The 17,873-nt window shown below is 31.3% G+C and overlaps 2 protein-coding genes across 5 annotated transcripts in view; both read right to left on the reverse strand.

Moving 5' to 3' along the window:
- Positions 1-17,873, reverse strand: part of LOC130894451 (uncharacterized) — a 692,198-nt gene that overhangs the window by 377,545 nt on the left and 296,780 nt on the right. The window lies entirely within an intron of this gene.
- On the reverse strand, positions 1,502-17,479 carry LOC130894450 (zinc transporter ZIP1-like). Of its 4 annotated transcripts, none has more exons than XM_057801306.1 (2): positions 17,234-17,479; positions 1,502-4,873 (listed from the first exon to the last, which is right to left on the reverse strand). In XM_057801306.1, the coding sequence occupies exon 2, from the start codon at positions 4,868-4,870 to the stop codon at positions 3,896-3,898; it is 975 nt and encodes a 324-aa protein (XP_057657289.1). In that variant the 5' UTR covers positions 4,871-4,873; positions 17,234-17,479; the 3' UTR covers positions 1,502-3,895. The 4 variants fall into 4 exon arrangements, 3 of the variants coding, with proteins under 3 accessions (XP_057657289.1, XP_057657288.1, XP_057657290.1); XM_057801305.1 differs by lacking the exon at positions 17,234-17,479 and adding an exon at positions 15,202-15,308; XM_057801307.1 differs by lacking the exon at positions 17,234-17,479 and adding an exon at positions 7,835-7,885.

Consider the following 17,873-nt stretch of genomic DNA (forward strand, 5'->3'; position numbering starts at 1 on the left):
AAACAGCATGAGGATGTTCGCGCATATAGGCGTGGATGCTGCTTGCTTGGGGGCCTTCACATGTGGTCTTTATCTTATGGGATTGCAAAGTTATTTATGCTATTGGTGTATGTGGATAAGTGGACTAAAATTGCAAACTATTTTAGTTTTGAAGCTTCTAAATCTATGAAGAATTTTGACTAGTTATAAATCTTAATTACTGTTCCAAGTTTAGTTAAATATGAAATATACTGTGTTTATATAATGCTTGCTTCGTTATTAGAAATAGAAGTTTCTAGTTGACTCCCTAACGAAGTTATAGGGAATTGAAAATGAACTGCTTCGAGAAAAGGATTGTATTCGATTCCTTACTAATCGTTTCAGTTTCTGTAGACAAACTACTTCGGAGTTTTAACCACAAACTGGAAAAACAAGTTATGTATGCACGCACAAAAAAAAATGGAAAGTTTCGTTAAGCTCGCGCCCGAGTTTCCCATAAAATTTCGCTTAGTTGGCACTTTTTGAATTTATTTTTTAAGTTTTCACTAAATTCGCAAACATTTTAATAAAAACGTGATAAATCATCAAACTACAATCGCGTAGGAATAGAAAACGCCACGGATCTTGAAACTAACATGAATATTTATGCTTTAAGCAGAGGCAGAGTTTAATAATTTCTCCGAGGAACTCAAATCATATCTTTATTAACCATACTTTTTCTGATCAAAAATCCCACACGTAAAATATTCAGAATTTTGAGGTTTTTTGAAGTTTGTACGCTGGTCAACGGAAGATTGGATGTTAATCCTCGACTGTAAAACACGGTAGAGACTTGGTGATGGTTTGAGTATGTTTTTGAAGAAGGGCGAATGAAGACCTGGTAAACTTTGAAGGGTTATAAAATACGTAACAAAGAATATTGCGTAAAAACTCATCATGTTACAGATTCAAGATACTTTAAACCTTGGAAAATTCCCATAGTTATTCACTCCTTTTATTTTCTTATTAATTTCATAGCCAATTTCGTTAAAATAATTATCCTGGCGGTATCACCATATTTTGAATACTTCATTAGTATGCCCTGCGCGTTCGCCATATTTTTAAATTTAGATTTCATCCTCGTTATTATTTTCGACATATTTCTTTTGAAACAATGTAATGTAATGACTCATTTTGATTGTTTTGTATTAAATTTATTCTTAGAATAACAGTTTCTATCTAAAATATCACTTTTCGAGCAAAAAACGGTGCTTTTCGATGTATATTTGTATTTGCAATGATGTATAACTTCTCGTAAACAAATATTCAATGAATTCTGTTTTTAAAAAAAATTTCATTCCCATCCGACTGAATCTAAGCGTCCAAAAATTCAGTAAAAATCTCCCAACGCCCGTGCTTGATAAACTATATCTAATTATCATATATTTTCATCACCCTGTAGTTTTTTTTTACCCAAATCAAATGACATTGAAGAAGATTTCGTGATCTTGGAAATTGAATTTACAAAATAATAAAGCAATACAATAAAATAAATTTTATTATAAAATAATACCAAATAAAAGGAGATATGATTAACAATTTTATGGCACATATTTACATAATATTTATGGCGTTTCAAGGGAAAATTCCCCAAATCTAAAGGCATATCATATACTATCTTAAAAACCAAATATAAATATCCCATAAAGACGTATCCAAAAGTTGTATGACCATAATAGAAAAGGTCAACATGAATTTTAACAAAAAAATTTATGTGTATCCAGAAAAAGTTTACATTTGTAACCAGGATAATGGTTGATCAATATTCGGAAAAAGTCTTAGTTCAAATTTTTGTTTATGAGCAAACTAATTTATGTAAGTAAAATTTTCTATAAGGTTTTTGAATCCTATCAAATTACAAAATAGTAAAAAAAAGTTTCTTTCATGTCCCTAAGAACCTTTTCTTAATAATATAGAGTTTTTTATTTGTAAATTTTAACCTTTGGGAGAAAGTTTCTTCAGATTAAGCAAAGGGATTTCATTTGACGTTTTATTTCACAATTCCAAACTGAGTTTTTGTTGACCATAATCGTTGAATATAGTATAGAGCATCTACTTCATTATACCACAAACAGAGATAAAACTTTTATTTCGTATATCCACCCTGTAGAACCTTACCATCTCAAAATATCAACATATACTTTCTTTATTTTAAATCTTCTAGTGAAATTTCCGCACTTTCATAGTTTTCTTATAGAACAACTAGAACAGATGAAAATTTATTTCTATCATGTATTGAAACTGCTTTCAAGATTTTCGTAGAGCTATCAATGATTAAACTTGGAACTAATTGATTCACATAAACTTTTTATGTCGTTTTTTTAATAAATAACGTAGGAAACGTCTTCAATGGCCTGTCATTATGACATCAATGAATAAATTCCTTTGCTTAAACAAATCTAAATATCTTATTAAGTCATTCAAGTCTTTTGAGGTTAAAAAATGAGGTTATGGTGATTTTTGCGACACTACAAATTGTTTATATTCAATATTTTCGAAATAAGATCAGAATATTCGATTGGTTCTGTCTTATTTTTGTCTTTACGTAAAAATAACAGTCACTGATGTGGATTTTTGATTCTTTTGGTACTGCTAATTTCATATTCTGATGTTTTTTTTTCACTAAAAATTTGTTTACCTTCCAACTACTTACTTACTACAAACAACATATGAAGTCTAAATTACAAAAAAAGTATTTAAAATAAGTTTCACAAAGCTTTTTACACGTATTCAAATGAAATTTTATATCTTGTACATCAATAAATGTACCAAATATATAAAAAATTGCGTCAGCATCATATTTAAACCTTCTAGATGATATTTCAACCTCTACGAGTTTTCTAAAAAACATTTTATTATTGTTTATAACTTGAACGATATGATATAACCGATATTTTACATTGAAACACCATGCATAATAAAACATATTCTATAATAATAAAATAACCAATTTCTAGAGTCACTGAATAAATGCTATGATTTGATTTAGGTCTATAACGAAATCGAAATAAATATTCAAGTTTTTCACCTTGATTTCACAAATGCAATCCGTTTTTTTTTCTATCACGTGTGGTTAACTCACAAATCGATAATTTCCTGGCCACTAAAGAACCAGAGACTCAATGTACAAATTCTTTTCAATCATGCATCTGCACACATTTTGTGCAAGTCCCGAAAACATATAAAAAAACAGTAAACGATAGCGAGTTGATTAGTTCAATTAATAATTTAGGAAAATATCTGTATTTTAGACAAATTATGAGCTTCCCATAAAGGGTATCGCAGATATGTAGAAGGATAAAGTCTTTGGAAGGCAGGAAAAAAAAGTAAATGTTCTCTGGGATCTCTATGGTATGGTAAGAATTGCAGAACAGAAGATCCCTACTGGAAGTACGTTTATTTCGTAAAATTTCCCATCAGAAAACATTTAGGGCGAGAATTTTCGTGGGTCTACAAATCCGAGTTTTGAAAGAAGACGCAAATTTTGAAAAAACTAGGAATCAGAAAGAAAAATCAGCTTGGACTAGCTTAGACAAAGTTATGTGTTGTTTTCTGGATATCCCGGAGAACCTAGGGGATTAAAGTGAAGAGCTTGGTAAATGCTTCCAACAAAACGTAAAAACTTTCTCAAGGTATGATGTGGTAGCTGGAATTTCAAGAGAGATTGCCTAGACACCCCAGAGGAGTGATATTTTTCAAAATGAATCAGAAAATCATCTTTTGTCAACTATTGATTTTCATTAATACATTTCTGTGCACTGATATTGAAAAACGTGTTTTTCGAAATTAGATTATGACATTGTGCAAAATCTAGACGTGATAGAGAAAAACGGAAAGCAGATATAGAATCAGCATAAAAAACATTTGATGATTCATGTTATTGATCCATTAAAAATAGACCGAACATAATTAAAAACCCAAAAAATACAGACGTGAACTGTACGATGCCGTTTTTCTTATCACCTTGTAAAATTTCGAAAAAAACCACGTACAGTAGCGTCCCAGCAGCTAAGCTTTGTAATATCACAGAAACCAAATTATTTTCCGCGTCATCTGCCGTACTTACAATTATACCAATTCCCATTCCTATGGGACTAACAACGGCGAAAGTGAATACGTAAGATAAAACTATTAAAGTTTTTAAGCCGGATGTGATTAATTCGATGCCAACGCAGAAGGCGATGACCATTTTGTGAGCACTGACTGCGCCGAACATATACCAAACCGTCCTCGGAGAAGATTCCAGTCCTATGGCTAATCCTTCGAAAAGCGCGTGTAAGGATAATGCTAGGATCATTAATAACCCTCTGATAATGGCGATTGTGGAATTGGTATCGAATGTTATTGGTATATGGGAATGATCTTCGTGTTGGTCTATTGGCGAATCTTTTAATGATAAATTTTGTTTTACTGTTACTTCAATATCTCCGTCTTTCATTTTCACTGATTCTTGATCATGATTTTTATGTCCTATATATGAATGAACACATTCCTCGACGAAATATATCATGAAAAAACCCACGCACATCAAGAATTCCGCGTAATTAATCTCGAAATCGGGAGTGAGATTTAGATTTTCGAAACTTTCGCGTACTTCTGGTAGTAAATGGACTAAAGTAGTACATAGTAGTACTCCGCCTCCTAAGCCTAGTAGATATTTAACGTAAATATTATTTTTAGTATCGGAATTCCAATGGAACCACTGATTCAGTTTGATAGGCAAGCTGCCTAAGATGAAGGACCCCATGAATAAAACCACCATGGCAGTTGTTTTGGCCGCGGTTGTGTCTCCTTCGCCTTCTGTCGAATTTGTATGACTATGAACATGCCTCAGTACTCTGGATAAACCCATTTTCTGAAACAATTTGATGATTTTTAATCAGATAAATGAAATGCGCATTGAAATAATTAGGACTAAAATGAAATACAGACTGCAATCTGGTATTTAATGAAAAAAATTCAGAAGGGAGTAGATGAAGGACGATATTCATTAATAAATTGCAAACTAGTCGATTTGTTAATGTCAGTTTTCAGTTAATCTTTCCTAAACCTGTCATCAATAATTATCACATCGTATTTAAAGTTTAAATATGGTAGAATTTAACTTTAGTGAACCGGCCGACTTGCATTTGATGTATGGTTTGGCTTCTGTTAACTCGTGAAGAACAAGAAGGTTGTATACTGAACGCTTTCTGGGCAGAACTATACCCGATTTCCAATCAATAATTCTCCAATTTCAGTGTCACAAAATTCAGAAAGTACGAGGATTTTCATTTACTAATGTCTTCTAGTTTCTCCAAACTCGAGTTTTATGACGATTTTCATCCACTAATGTCTTTTAGTGTCTCTAGTTTTGAGTATTGTGACAATTTTCGTTCAATAATGTCTTTTAGTGTCTCCAATTTCGAACATTATGACCATTTTCATTTACTAATGTTTTTTAGTGTCTCCAATTTTGAGTATTATGACGATTTTCATTCACTAATGTTTTTTAGTGTCTTCAAGTTCGAGTATTATGACGATTTCCATTCACTAATGTCTTTTAGTGTCTTCAAGTTCGAGTATTATGACGATTTCCATTCACTAATGTCTTTTAGTGTCTCTAAGTTCGAGTATCATGACGACTTCTATTCACTAATGTCTTTTAGTGTCTCTAATTTCGAACATTACGACAATTTTCATTCATTAAAATTTTTTAGTGTATCTAATTTTGAAAAATATGACAATTTTTATCCATTTATGCCTTTCAGTGTCTCCAATTCCTAGCATTATGAAGATTTTCATTCACTAATGTCTTTTAGTGTCTCTAATTTTGAGTATTATGACCATTTTCATTCAATAATGTTTTTTAGTGTATCCAAGTTCGAGTATTATGACGATTTCCATTCATTAATGTCTTTTAGTGTCTTCAAGTTCGAGTATTATGACGATTTCCATTCACTAATGTCTTTTAGTGTCTTCAAGTTCGAGTATTATGACGATTTCCATTCACTAATGTCTTTTAGTGTCTTCAAGTTTGAGTATTATGACGATTTTCATTCACTAATGTCTTTTAGTGTCTCCAAGTTCGAGTATCATGACGATTTCCATTCATTAATGTTTTTTAGTGTCTTCAAGTTTGAGTATTATGACGATTTCCATTCACTAATGTCTTTTAGTGACTATAATTTCTATTATTATGATAATTTTCATTCACTAATATTTTTTAGTGTCTCCAATTTCGAACATTATGACGATAATCATTCACTAATGTCTTTCAGTGTCTCCAAGTTCGAGTATTATGACGATTTCCATTCACTAATGTCTTTTAGTGTCTTCAAGTTCGAGTATTATGACGATTTTCATTCACTAATGTCTTTTAGTGTCTTCAAGTTCGAGTAATATGACGATTTTCATTCACTAATGTCTTTTAGTGTCTCCAAGTTCGAGTATCATGACGATTTCCATTCATTAATGTCTTTTAGTGACTATAATTTCTATTATTATGATAATTTTCATTCACTAATATTTTTTAGTGTCTCCAATTTCGAACATTATGACGATTATCATTCACTAATGTCTTTCAGTGCCTCCAAGTTCGAGTATTATGACGATTTCCATTCACTAATGTCTTTTAGTGTCTTCAAGTTCGAGTATTATGACGATTTCCATTCACTAATGTCTTTTAGTGTCTTCAAGTTCGAGTAATATGACGATTTTCATTCACTAATGTCTTTTAGTGTCTCCAAGTTCGAGTATCATGACGATTTCCATTCATTAATGTCTTTTAGTGACTATAATTTCTATTATTATGATAATTTTCATTCACTAATATTTTTTAGTGTCTCCAATTTCGAACATTATGACGATTATCATTCACTAATGTCTTTCAGTGTCTCCAAGTTCAAGTATTATGACGATTTTCATTCACTAATGTCTTTTAATGTCTCCAAGTTCGAGTATTATGACGATTTCTATTCATTAATGTCTTTTAGTGTCTCCAATATCGAACATTATGACGATTATCATTCACTAATGTTTTTCAGTGTCTCCAAGTTCAAGTAATATGACGATTTTCATTCACTAATGTCTTTTAGTGTCTCCAATTTCGAACATTATGACCATTTTCATTCACTAATGTCTTTCAGTGTCTCCAAGTTCAAGTATTATGACGATTTCCATTCATTAATGTCTTTTAGTGTCTCCAATTTCGAACATTATGGCGATTTTCATTCACTAATGTCTTTTAGTGTATCTAATTTTGAAAAATACTACAATTTTCATCCATTAATGCCTTTCAGTGTCTCTAAATTCTATTTAATCGTCCTTTAGCTACCATTACGCAACAGACTGTACCAGATTTGGTATTTTTATACTGAAGGATTTCATAGGAAACAATTTTTTTCGAAATTTTGGACCCTTTTGTGACGACCTACATATCTTTACTAATGCAAATTTGTATAGAAATAAATTGTCCCCAATCGTTATACTTTGGTTTTCCCTATACATCTACGTGTTGATTCTAATGCGGGACACTCTATATAACGTAATAAAATCTCCTATCAAAAGCTTATAATAATATTTGATCTGAATCTCATCTTAAGAATCTCATTTCAATCGATTCAATTTCATATTCGTTTTAAAACTGAGGTATATGTAAATTCCTAAATGATTTTTAAATACGGACCTTGAAGATATTTCCTAAAATATATTATAGAAATTAGTCATACATTATATTAATGACTTATAATGTAATATCTAGATATAAATCGAATCAATATTATAATTACAATGAATTGAAACGATACATTGATAAAAAAAAATCAAAACCACTTACTAATAAATACTTTTTCGCTGTTTAATATATGATAAAAGCGTTGTCTGTCACGAATATATTCACAGTAAATTGTACCTAGTATAAATATTGTTCATACACCGATTAGAACGTAATCTACATTCTAGATAACGAGATTAGAAAATGATCAGATTTATTTTCGAATTGATAAGAATTCATGTGACTTTTTAAACATGTGATATCTAACAAATAATTCATCAGATTCAGGATCATATTTTCCGAAAAGACTTAATATGTATAACATCAAAATATATCTATCTTAAAGCGTCTGGTTTGGGAAATTATCATCATCTTAATTGAAATATATAATTTTGATTAGGTCTTTCTTCAGCAGTAATCACCTAGCATGTTTTCATCCCAAGATCCTCGATGTTGTTTTTTCTCAACCTTTAAATCTTGATGGAAGCGTTTGTCTTGTTCATCACTAACTTTTCAGGGAAAAAATTCAAATAGCAGTGCAAAAAATCAATCGTCATTAACATGTTTACAAATCGGCGATAATTTCTTCGTAATTTTCAATTTTTTTTTATTTCCCATTCTGAATAACTCCCAAGCAGATTTTTCATTAACAGATAAACGTCTTTTAAGCTGAGAATTTCGTAATTTGTGATGTTTGGAAATATTTTTTGTAAATAGCGAAAAGCATCACGGTTTTTGTTAAGCGCATCCACCAATTTTTTGATGAGCTACAAATCGAAGCTAAAAGAAGACGACCGATGATTTTTTATCACCATTTTGTGCTTTTAGACCATATTTCGAACAATCTGAATAAACTCCATTCTGTTTTATCACAGTTTTGTACCTATAGAGATGGACTGAATATAAATAATTGATAGAACAACAAAAATTGATAAAGATAAAGATATTAACAATATTTTATGAAAATTATATACAGGAATTTTCTACTTCTTAGACCGTTTTATATGTTTCTTTCGACGAAAATTAAATATAGTGACTCTAACCTCTTGTTTGATCATAGTTGAGTAGAAAAATCGAATGTCTAACAAATATTTTGAGAAAGTTCAATAAATATTCGCAGAATATTGATTTGATTCAACGTTTCTTTAATGCAGAAAATTCAAATTATTCAAAGCACATCAAACAACAGCTTTATTGTTGAACACGTTCCGAATAAATTTTGGATATATGAATTCTGAACATTTCAAATGCGCATGCTTTGTTAAAAACAATCATTCCTCTACGAATCATTCAATAACGTTTAGTATGACATTCAAACTAGCTAGCAGAATGAAATACACATGATATTCACTCAATAATCGAGATTTATTTTCAATATTTCCAAGTACAAAGTTAACTACAGCGTGGACGTATTCAGAACGCATTCGGAATTAGTTGTCTGTGGTTCACGAACACAGAATATCAAATCTCCAGTTTGGGAAAGATGGAACACTATTAGTGGTAGAAGTAATTTCTTCGGAAAGAGTCATTTCATCTATCTCTGAAATCGATCTCTGAGATTTAGACAGAATGAAATGTTAATCATAATTTGTCAGACAACCGCTATGAAAAAATGTCACCAGATGAAAAATGCTGAGGAGAACGAAGCCTTTGGAGTTAGTTTGTTTTATTTAGCAGATATAAGTGCAAAATATTACATATTAGTATTATTTGTGATAGTTGTATCTTGGTTTTAAGATATTTATAGTAATTTGGAATAGAATAAAATTATTTATCGATAGCACTTAAGATCAGTGTACAATGTTCAAGATACCTCCAAGATTTTTTTATAAAATCCATTGATATCTCAAGTTTTAGATCATTAATTTGTAATAATCTTATTTTTTTCTACAATTTTTGGATAATTGTAGATGCAATAAAGTATTTAATAAATAATTAACTTAACAGGAAAAGGAAATGAGATTGATTTGATGATTCATTCTTTTTTTATAATTAAATCAATTTACAATGTGATTTATCACTTAAAATATCTTTGAATATATACATCTGAGTATTTTATTCAATAAGGTATTAGTAAAAGAAATTTCAATGGAAAAAAATGTCATGCGAATAGAACATGAGGAATCAGATGGTTTTATTGAAACTAACCAAGAAAACTTGGAGATTGCTTCGAAGTATTTTCGACGCCAACTGAAAGAAAGTTTTTCTATGAGATTCGCTCGAAAAATCGCCTGTATTATCTATTGCAAGCACGGATTGCGGACACTATAGAACGGTGATTTTTATTTTTAATCTAAATCAGTTTCATGGAAAATGAAAACTTTCCGTAATCATTCAGCTTTCAAGGTAAATCGATAGTTAATTACTTTTGAATAGTTTTTTTCTCTAATTAATATTCTATTTTAGAAACTCTTTATAAAAATGAAAAATTTATATCAGAGATATTACAAAAAAATTATGTAGAAAAGATATTCACGTCAAATCTATAAATATAAAAATGAATTGCTGGTTGTTAGTCTTGTTAAAACTCGAGAACGGCTGGACCGATTTGGTTAATTTTGGGATTGAATTATTTGTGGAAGTCCAAAGAAGGTTTAGAAGGTATATAAATATGAAAATGCTCGGAATTAACAACCAAATAATATGTCGATCGATACCTCGACCGGATTCATCAAATTACCCACAGATTTCTGTCCCATCACAGACTCAAAATAGGAACTTACTCAACGTGTTTTCCTAGACATAACGAAACAGTTTAATAACCACAATTTTAAACGTTTACAATTTCCGGTACGTCTGGCCTTTGCGATGACCATAAATAAATGGCAAGAACAGTCGCTGGATGTTTGCGAAATCAACTTGAAATTTCCCTGTTTCGCGTATAAAAAATTATATGTCGTATGTTCGCGCGCTGAACACAGAACAAAACAAAAAATATAGTTTATCAGAAAGCTTCAAAATGATTAACAGGATTGGCATCGGTTGGGCTGAAGCCTTTCAAATAAAAGATCACTATTAATGGCCGCCAAACAAATACCAAACAACGTGGTGTGTTCCAACTTGAAACATATGTTGTATAGAATGTGTGTTTACTAATACAGTGGTTTCAAGCAACAAACGCCATCTCTAGGTTGTACCAGGTACTTCTAGGACTATCCTCGTAATTGAATCTTCCTTCTTCGATATTGTCTGCCCCAAATTTGATCATTCAAAAACATTCATTCTATTTTTGAGTGTTTTCTAGAAAATTTCTCAATTTCGGTGATTTTGCACAAAGCAACTGATACCAAATAAATACCAAACAACGTGGTGTGTTCCAACTTGAAACATATGTTGTATAGAATGTGTGTTTACTAATACAGTGGTTTCAAGCAACAAACGCCATCTCTAGGTTGTACCAGGTACTTCTAGGACTATCCTCGTAATTGAATCTTCCTTCTTCGATATTGTCTGCCCCAAATTTGATCATTCAAAAACATTCATTCTATTTTTGAGTGTTTTCTAGAAAATTTCTCAATTTCGGTGATTTTGCACAAAGCAACTGATACCAAATAAATACCAAACAACGTGGTGTGTTCCAACTTGAAACATATGTTGTATAGAATGTGTGTTTACTAATACAGTGGTTTCAAGCAACAAACGCCATCTCTAGGTTGTACCAGGTACTTCTAGGACTATCCTCGTAATTGAATCTTCCTTCTTCGATATTGTCTGCCCCAAATTTGATCATTCAAAAACATTCATTCTATTTTTGAGTGTTTTCTAGAAAATTTCTTAATTTTGGTGATTTTGCACAAAGCAACTGATACCAAATAAATACCAAACAACGTGGTGTGTTCCAACTTGAAACATATGTTGTATAGAATGTGTGTTTACTAATACAGTGGTTTCAAGCAACAAACGCCATCTCTAGGTTGTACCAGGTACTTCTAGGACTATCCTCGTAATTGAATCTTCCTTCTTCGATATTGTCTGCCCCAAATTTGATCATTCAAAAACATTCATTCTATTTTTGAGTGTTTTCTAGAAAATTTCTTAATTTTGGTGATTTTGCACAAAGCAACTGATACCAAATAAATACCAAACAACGTGGTGTGTTCCAACTTGAAACATATGTTGTATAGAATGTGTGTTTACTAATACAGTGGTTTCAAGCAACAAACGCCATCTCTAGGTTGTACCAGGTACTTCTAGGACTATCCTCGTAATTGAATCTTCCTTCTTCGATATTGTCTGCCCCAAATTTGATCATTCAAAAACATTCATTCTATTTTTGAGTGTTGGCTAGAAAATTTCTTAATTTTGGTGATTTTGCACAAAGCAATGTATGCAATTATCTAGTTTTTGATCTCTTAGGTTTGCCAGACGATTTTGCATTGACAACCGAGCCGTTTCTCGGATTGTCTTACTTTGCATTTGTTATTTGGAAGCAAAAAGTATATCCACACTAACCTCGTGATCTTCTTGTATAATATCTTATTCATCTTCAATTCTTTCATTAGCAATGTTGTTGTACTAAACGCAATTCTTTATTAATCAATATTTATCAATGATAAACTATTGTGAATGTATTTCCCATCAATTAATTATCAATTTAAATAAACTTATTACACATTTTTAGAATAAATTATGAGCTAAAGTGGAAAAAATAGGATAAATATTAACATAACATTCTAATTTTTAGATTTAATCGTTTTATGTTTGTGTGGTTAGAGTTTAGAATCGCCTTGTACATTAAAATACTTTCAGTTCAAGATACGTCAATTACGCAGTCCCGTAAAGTGTAATAGTAACCTCAAGGTTAATCGTCTCAAGGTGAACCAGAATATCCACACAACAAAACAATCAAATGATTTCTCAGATCATTAATAGTTTTGCTTCCTTATTATTGATCTTTTTCACAAGAAATCAGATTATATTTTAATCAGAGATACATGAATAAAAACAATTTTGTTATGAATACATTTTGAAATTGAGTTTTTTCACGAAGTTTTTTGGTAAAAGAAAACAAACTATTGGAAAAAAAGTTATCCACAAAAAAATGTTAATTCGCTATAGTTCTATGGTTTTCACGTGTTGGGATAAATCTTCGAACAGATGATTGCGGATCCTAACCTATAACGAGATTCAAATGAACCTCGCGTTCAATTTTCGGAGAAAATTCCATCTACAAAAACTTCTAATATCTTTTATTTTTTGTGTCCCAGCTCCTCAATGACATTAATTTAGTTGTATAATAGATTCAAGATGATTACTAATTATTATTGAGCAGTTTTTAACGAGAATTGAGACATAAAACCTCGAAACAATTCTATTTTGGTTTGAGGTTTAAGCTTGAGGTTTTTGGTTCTAAGAAAAAAATGTTTGTTCGCAGGTTAAAGGTTTGGGAATGTTTTGGAGGGAAAACGATTGAAGATCTAATGAATTTTGAATGGATTTTGAATAAAGAAGTCTAATGAAAATATTAGAGGAGAATTGAGTATGTTCTGGTAGAAAACCGATCTTCCTGCGTGACTAGAATACTAGAAAATAATTGGAAATGAATAATATACTAGAAATAATGATTTAGATGTCAAAAATTCGAGACCTCAACATGATTTATTTAAACTTTAAACCAGTAGTGGACATTAAACTTGTTTATTTAGTCGGTCTTGGTTACATTTGATCAAAAGGTTGTAACTAATTTTGAATTTTACTCAACAAAATTAGTTCCTCAAACTTTATACGAGGATAGTCCCAGAAGTACCTGACCTAACAAAGAAAACACAAAAATTCATTCCTCATTGTTGAAAAATCTTTGACCACCAAGTAATTTTATCGAGTTTGGGAACAGAAAATATTCCAAGGGGGATAATTTCCAAGAAAATTATCCCAGAAAACCAACGTCATGACCTTTTTTGCAGTTGAAACGGTTGCCTTCTTTGGAGCTGGCTCTACCTTTTGCAGGGGTATTTTTCAAGCAACTACCGCCATCTATAGGTCAGACCAGGTACTTCTAGGATTATCGTCGCTGATTTCTTGTGTATTTGATGCACTGTTAATAAAACAGATCATGTTATAACCCTTCAATTCAAGAAATTAATGGAATGAATATTCTAATAAAAATATTTGTTTATTTTTCTCATTTTCTGTGAGTGTTTTGTCCACTCTATATATTCCCAACTTGATTCACATTCTTAAAATAATGTATTATAAAACAATATCGAGTTGCAGGTGTGTTTTACCAAACCACATGCCGTATACATTTAAATACACGAGTTTGAATGCCGGTTTGCATTTGAACTTTACCGATACCAACAAATGTCGTTTCCTGTATCGTATTTACCCGCAATAATCATAATATGATACCTATCAATTATATCTTATACTTTCCGGGAAATAGCTATTGGATATTTCATCAAAACCAACCCCAATAACAAATAATATACAATATTATTATGCAACGTTTCGTACGTGAAACCGAACGTGAGAAAAAAGAGTTTTACGCATCTGGAACTTGGTAAAAATTAAAGAGATTTCTGACTAGCAGAAAATGTATCTTCCGGCACGACAACGATCCGAAGAATTCCTCGAAACTGTGTAATAGTTGTTTGTATGCCAAGAACTGAAAGTGCTGCTTTGTTGGACGATTCTGAAAGGTCCAAAACTTTTTCAATTACACTGAGGAAAGAAAATACATAATAGAGAATTATAAACATCGAGAATGTAAACCATAAAGTAGATCTTTTCCAGATTTTAGATTTTTTTGAAAAATAAGCGAGCACTACGTTTTCCGTTGGGTTTTTCGCCAGATCAGATCAGGTGGCGTGGATTCAAGTAATTCTTCATAACTGATGTTTTCTTTTTCATCATCATCCATTATTATTTATTAATTTAGACAAAACTTCGGATGAAACAATAATTTCAGAAAATTAAACATTTATGGTTATGCAAAATCATCGAAGTGAAACTGTCAACTGTCAACATTGAAGTGACTACTCCAGAGCTTCCCGAAAGTGTTTTGCAGTACGGAACTGTCACTTTCACTACACGGAACACTCAAAACGCAACTTTCGGTATGTAAATGAATACAGAACGAACAACTTCCAGATGGCGTCTTCTAAAAAGAGTATTTGAAATAATTGAATGTACTGAGATTAATTATTTGAGTTATGAGACAAATTGTCAGTAGAACTACTTCAATGTTAGGAAAAAGAGATAGGGTGTGGAAAGACGGAAAATAGTTAATGTCGAGAAAGAATAAAACGAAAAAGAAGAAGTATACTAAATATAACTGTGGATTCCACAAGAACTTGGACAAAAAAAGAAAGATAAGAACAATTAGAAAAGAAGTAACTCGATTTAATGTTTCATAATAATTGTAATTATACATCATTATTAATTATAAAAGAAAGTTACTAACTCAATAATAAATAGATTGGTTATTTTACCTGATTTTTTCGAACTTTCATTCACTTATTTACTGATAATTAAAAGAAAATGTATAAAAACACGACTACCATTTTCATTACAAGTGTTTAGAGAACTATTGACGGTGTATTAGTCTAATTTACCATTTCAACTTTCTCTCGAATATAAAGCGGTATAGCAATCAGTGAATGGATTCTTCATTCGATCACTTTTATGGGTAAAACTTAAAAGCAGCAAGGTTAACGTTACGGGGAGATTAAGAGAAATACTCGACTTAGAATTTATATTTCTAGATTACGCACTGAATTTTTCCCCTCAAGCGGTAAACCATAAAAAATTGAAAGAATTGATGTAATCTTTATTGGAATCGATAGAACGATCAGTATAATTTGATGTTTAAAGATGACCGGGGCTTCGTTTTAAATAGCTCACGCGCAAGGTACAATTTTGTCACATTCTCTCCAACATATCGGCCGGTATATCACGTATAAATGCTTCAATATTGGCCTCAATCGTTACTTGTTTATCCCTGTAGACATTAGCCTTAACATGGTCTCTCAAGAAATAGTCCAAATGTGTTAAATCACACGATCTAGGATGCCAATCGTGAGATAAACTATTCACCGAAGGTGCCTCACAATTTTGCCATTGTTTCGGGTGCCGTGTGGCATATGGTATCATCTTGTTGAAACCACATGTCAGCCATGTCCAATTCTTCCATTTTGGGCGAAAAAATCGACAATCATCACACGGTAGCGCTCGCTATTCACAGTAACGTTCCGGCCATCGTCGCTTTTGAAGAAGTACAGCCCATAATCCACACTAAACAGTTACTTTTTCGGGATGCATTGGTAGCTCTTGTAATACTTCTGGCTGGTCTTCACTCCAGATGCGGCAATTTTGCTTGTTGACGTATCCATTCAACCAGAAAAGAGCTTCGTCGCTGAACACAATTTTTCGGTAAAAAAGTGGATACAGCCGCAATATTTTCTTCGATCGTCACTGTAAATTTGCGTGTAAACTAGGTAAGAAATTTAGTCACAAGCTTCAGAATATTTTCCTCAGTAGGCACTCTCTTAACCGAGCATGAATTTTGATAGTAAAATTCAATAATTTCGAAGCGTTGTTCGTTTGTAAGTCGATTAATGATTAAATTATAGATCAAACCGAACAAGTTTGACAATGACATAAGACACGATTCACGCGTGATATGTCAAAACCAGTGTTGCCACAAAGATACTAGCAAAAAGTACCTTGTATTCCACCGATTTGTGGCACTTGAAGCGATTGTTTATGGTTAAAGTAGAAGTGAATATTCTGAGTTGGATATATATGTTTCTAAAAAATATAAATATCAAATTTTTTTTCACTTCAGTGCAGAAAATGAATCAATTATTCTTACGAAATGAGACAAAATAAGTCTCGCTAAAGTTTGTGTACATTGTATACATGAATTTGCTTTATTTTTTACCCCTGAATGCATTTAAATACAAAAAACGGGTTGTTCTATTTAAAAAAATAAAGAAATTTGATATTTATGAAGTTAAACTTTGAACACTTTTTATACACACCCTGTATAAAATGAAAAATTTTCAAACATAGATTCAAATACGTCTGACCTTGCTGAAAACAACCGATTAAAAATCATTTACATATATTTAAGGGTATTTTGGTAAAAAAATAATTTATTAGGGTCTGAAACGGTCAAATTTATTATAAAAAAGTCGATAACTCGAAAAGTATGCATTTTTCGAAAAAAGTTTTCAGACAAAAGTATACTAAAATTTTACGTAGATTTCAAAAATGTATTAATATAAAGTATTAAAAAACCCAAACGTAGAAATTTTCATGATTTTACCACAAGTATTTTGCCATAAATATACAAATAGTTTTAAATCATCGTGTGACATCCTGTATATATGTTAAACAATACTTAAACGAATTTTAATATTTGTTAATGATTTTCTAATATCTAAAACCAACATCAAGTTCATTTCCCTGCGAATGTTGTCATTAAAAAATAATCAAAACAAATATATTTCTCACACTCACCTATAAAGTAGAAGCTGTTTATCTGAACTTGTTTTTTGGTATACTACCTTCTCATAGTCATTTATTTGTACACGGTTTCGTAGTCTAACGCCCACTTACGGTATTTTACAGATTAGTAAAAACGGAAAACCCATCTACATAAACAATCCATTCAGCACGTTCGATGCATAAGTATTAACATTATTTTTGTTAAGTAGGAATTCGTATTATTAAAAATAAGATTGCGGGATGTTTTCAAAACGTAGTACGACACTTAAAACACAATCATAGGCATGAATTGAGGTTAGGAAACAGTGGAATCAACATACAAGTCAAATGAAAGACGATGCTGGTGAATATAGCGATGAATAAATCCCCGAGGTCAACCGCGAAAGAAATGGAGCGTTAACATAACATTTTTCTTATTATACCTTATCTCATATGTGCTTTTTGGTGTAAAGTTATCACAAAATACAAATTGAACAGAGCTTCGAATATTTTGCATCAATTTCTTCTTGATTATTAATCTTTGCTTCTACAAAAACTTAATTTGTTAGTTTTAAATGATGTGTTTTAATAAAGATACTTAATACAAATCATAATAGGAACCATAAGATGAACTGTTTCAACAAATATTCACTCGATAACTCATTCTAGAAGA

This window comes from Diorhabda carinulata, chromosome 5 (genome assembly GCF_026250575.1).
Source record: "Diorhabda carinulata isolate Delta chromosome 5, icDioCari1.1, whole genome shotgun sequence".
NCBI classification, from domain to species: Eukaryota; Metazoa; Arthropoda; class Insecta; order Coleoptera; family Chrysomelidae; genus Diorhabda; species Diorhabda carinulata.

Coding starts and splice junctions, on each gene's coding strand:
- LOC130894450 (XM_057801305.1), bottom strand. CDS start 15,222: ATGAAAGTTCGAAAAAATCAG. Junction 4,874..15,201: donor TGAAAGTTCGAAAAAATCAG/GTAAAATAACCA, acceptor AAATTGTTTCAG/AAAATGGGTTTATCCAGAGT.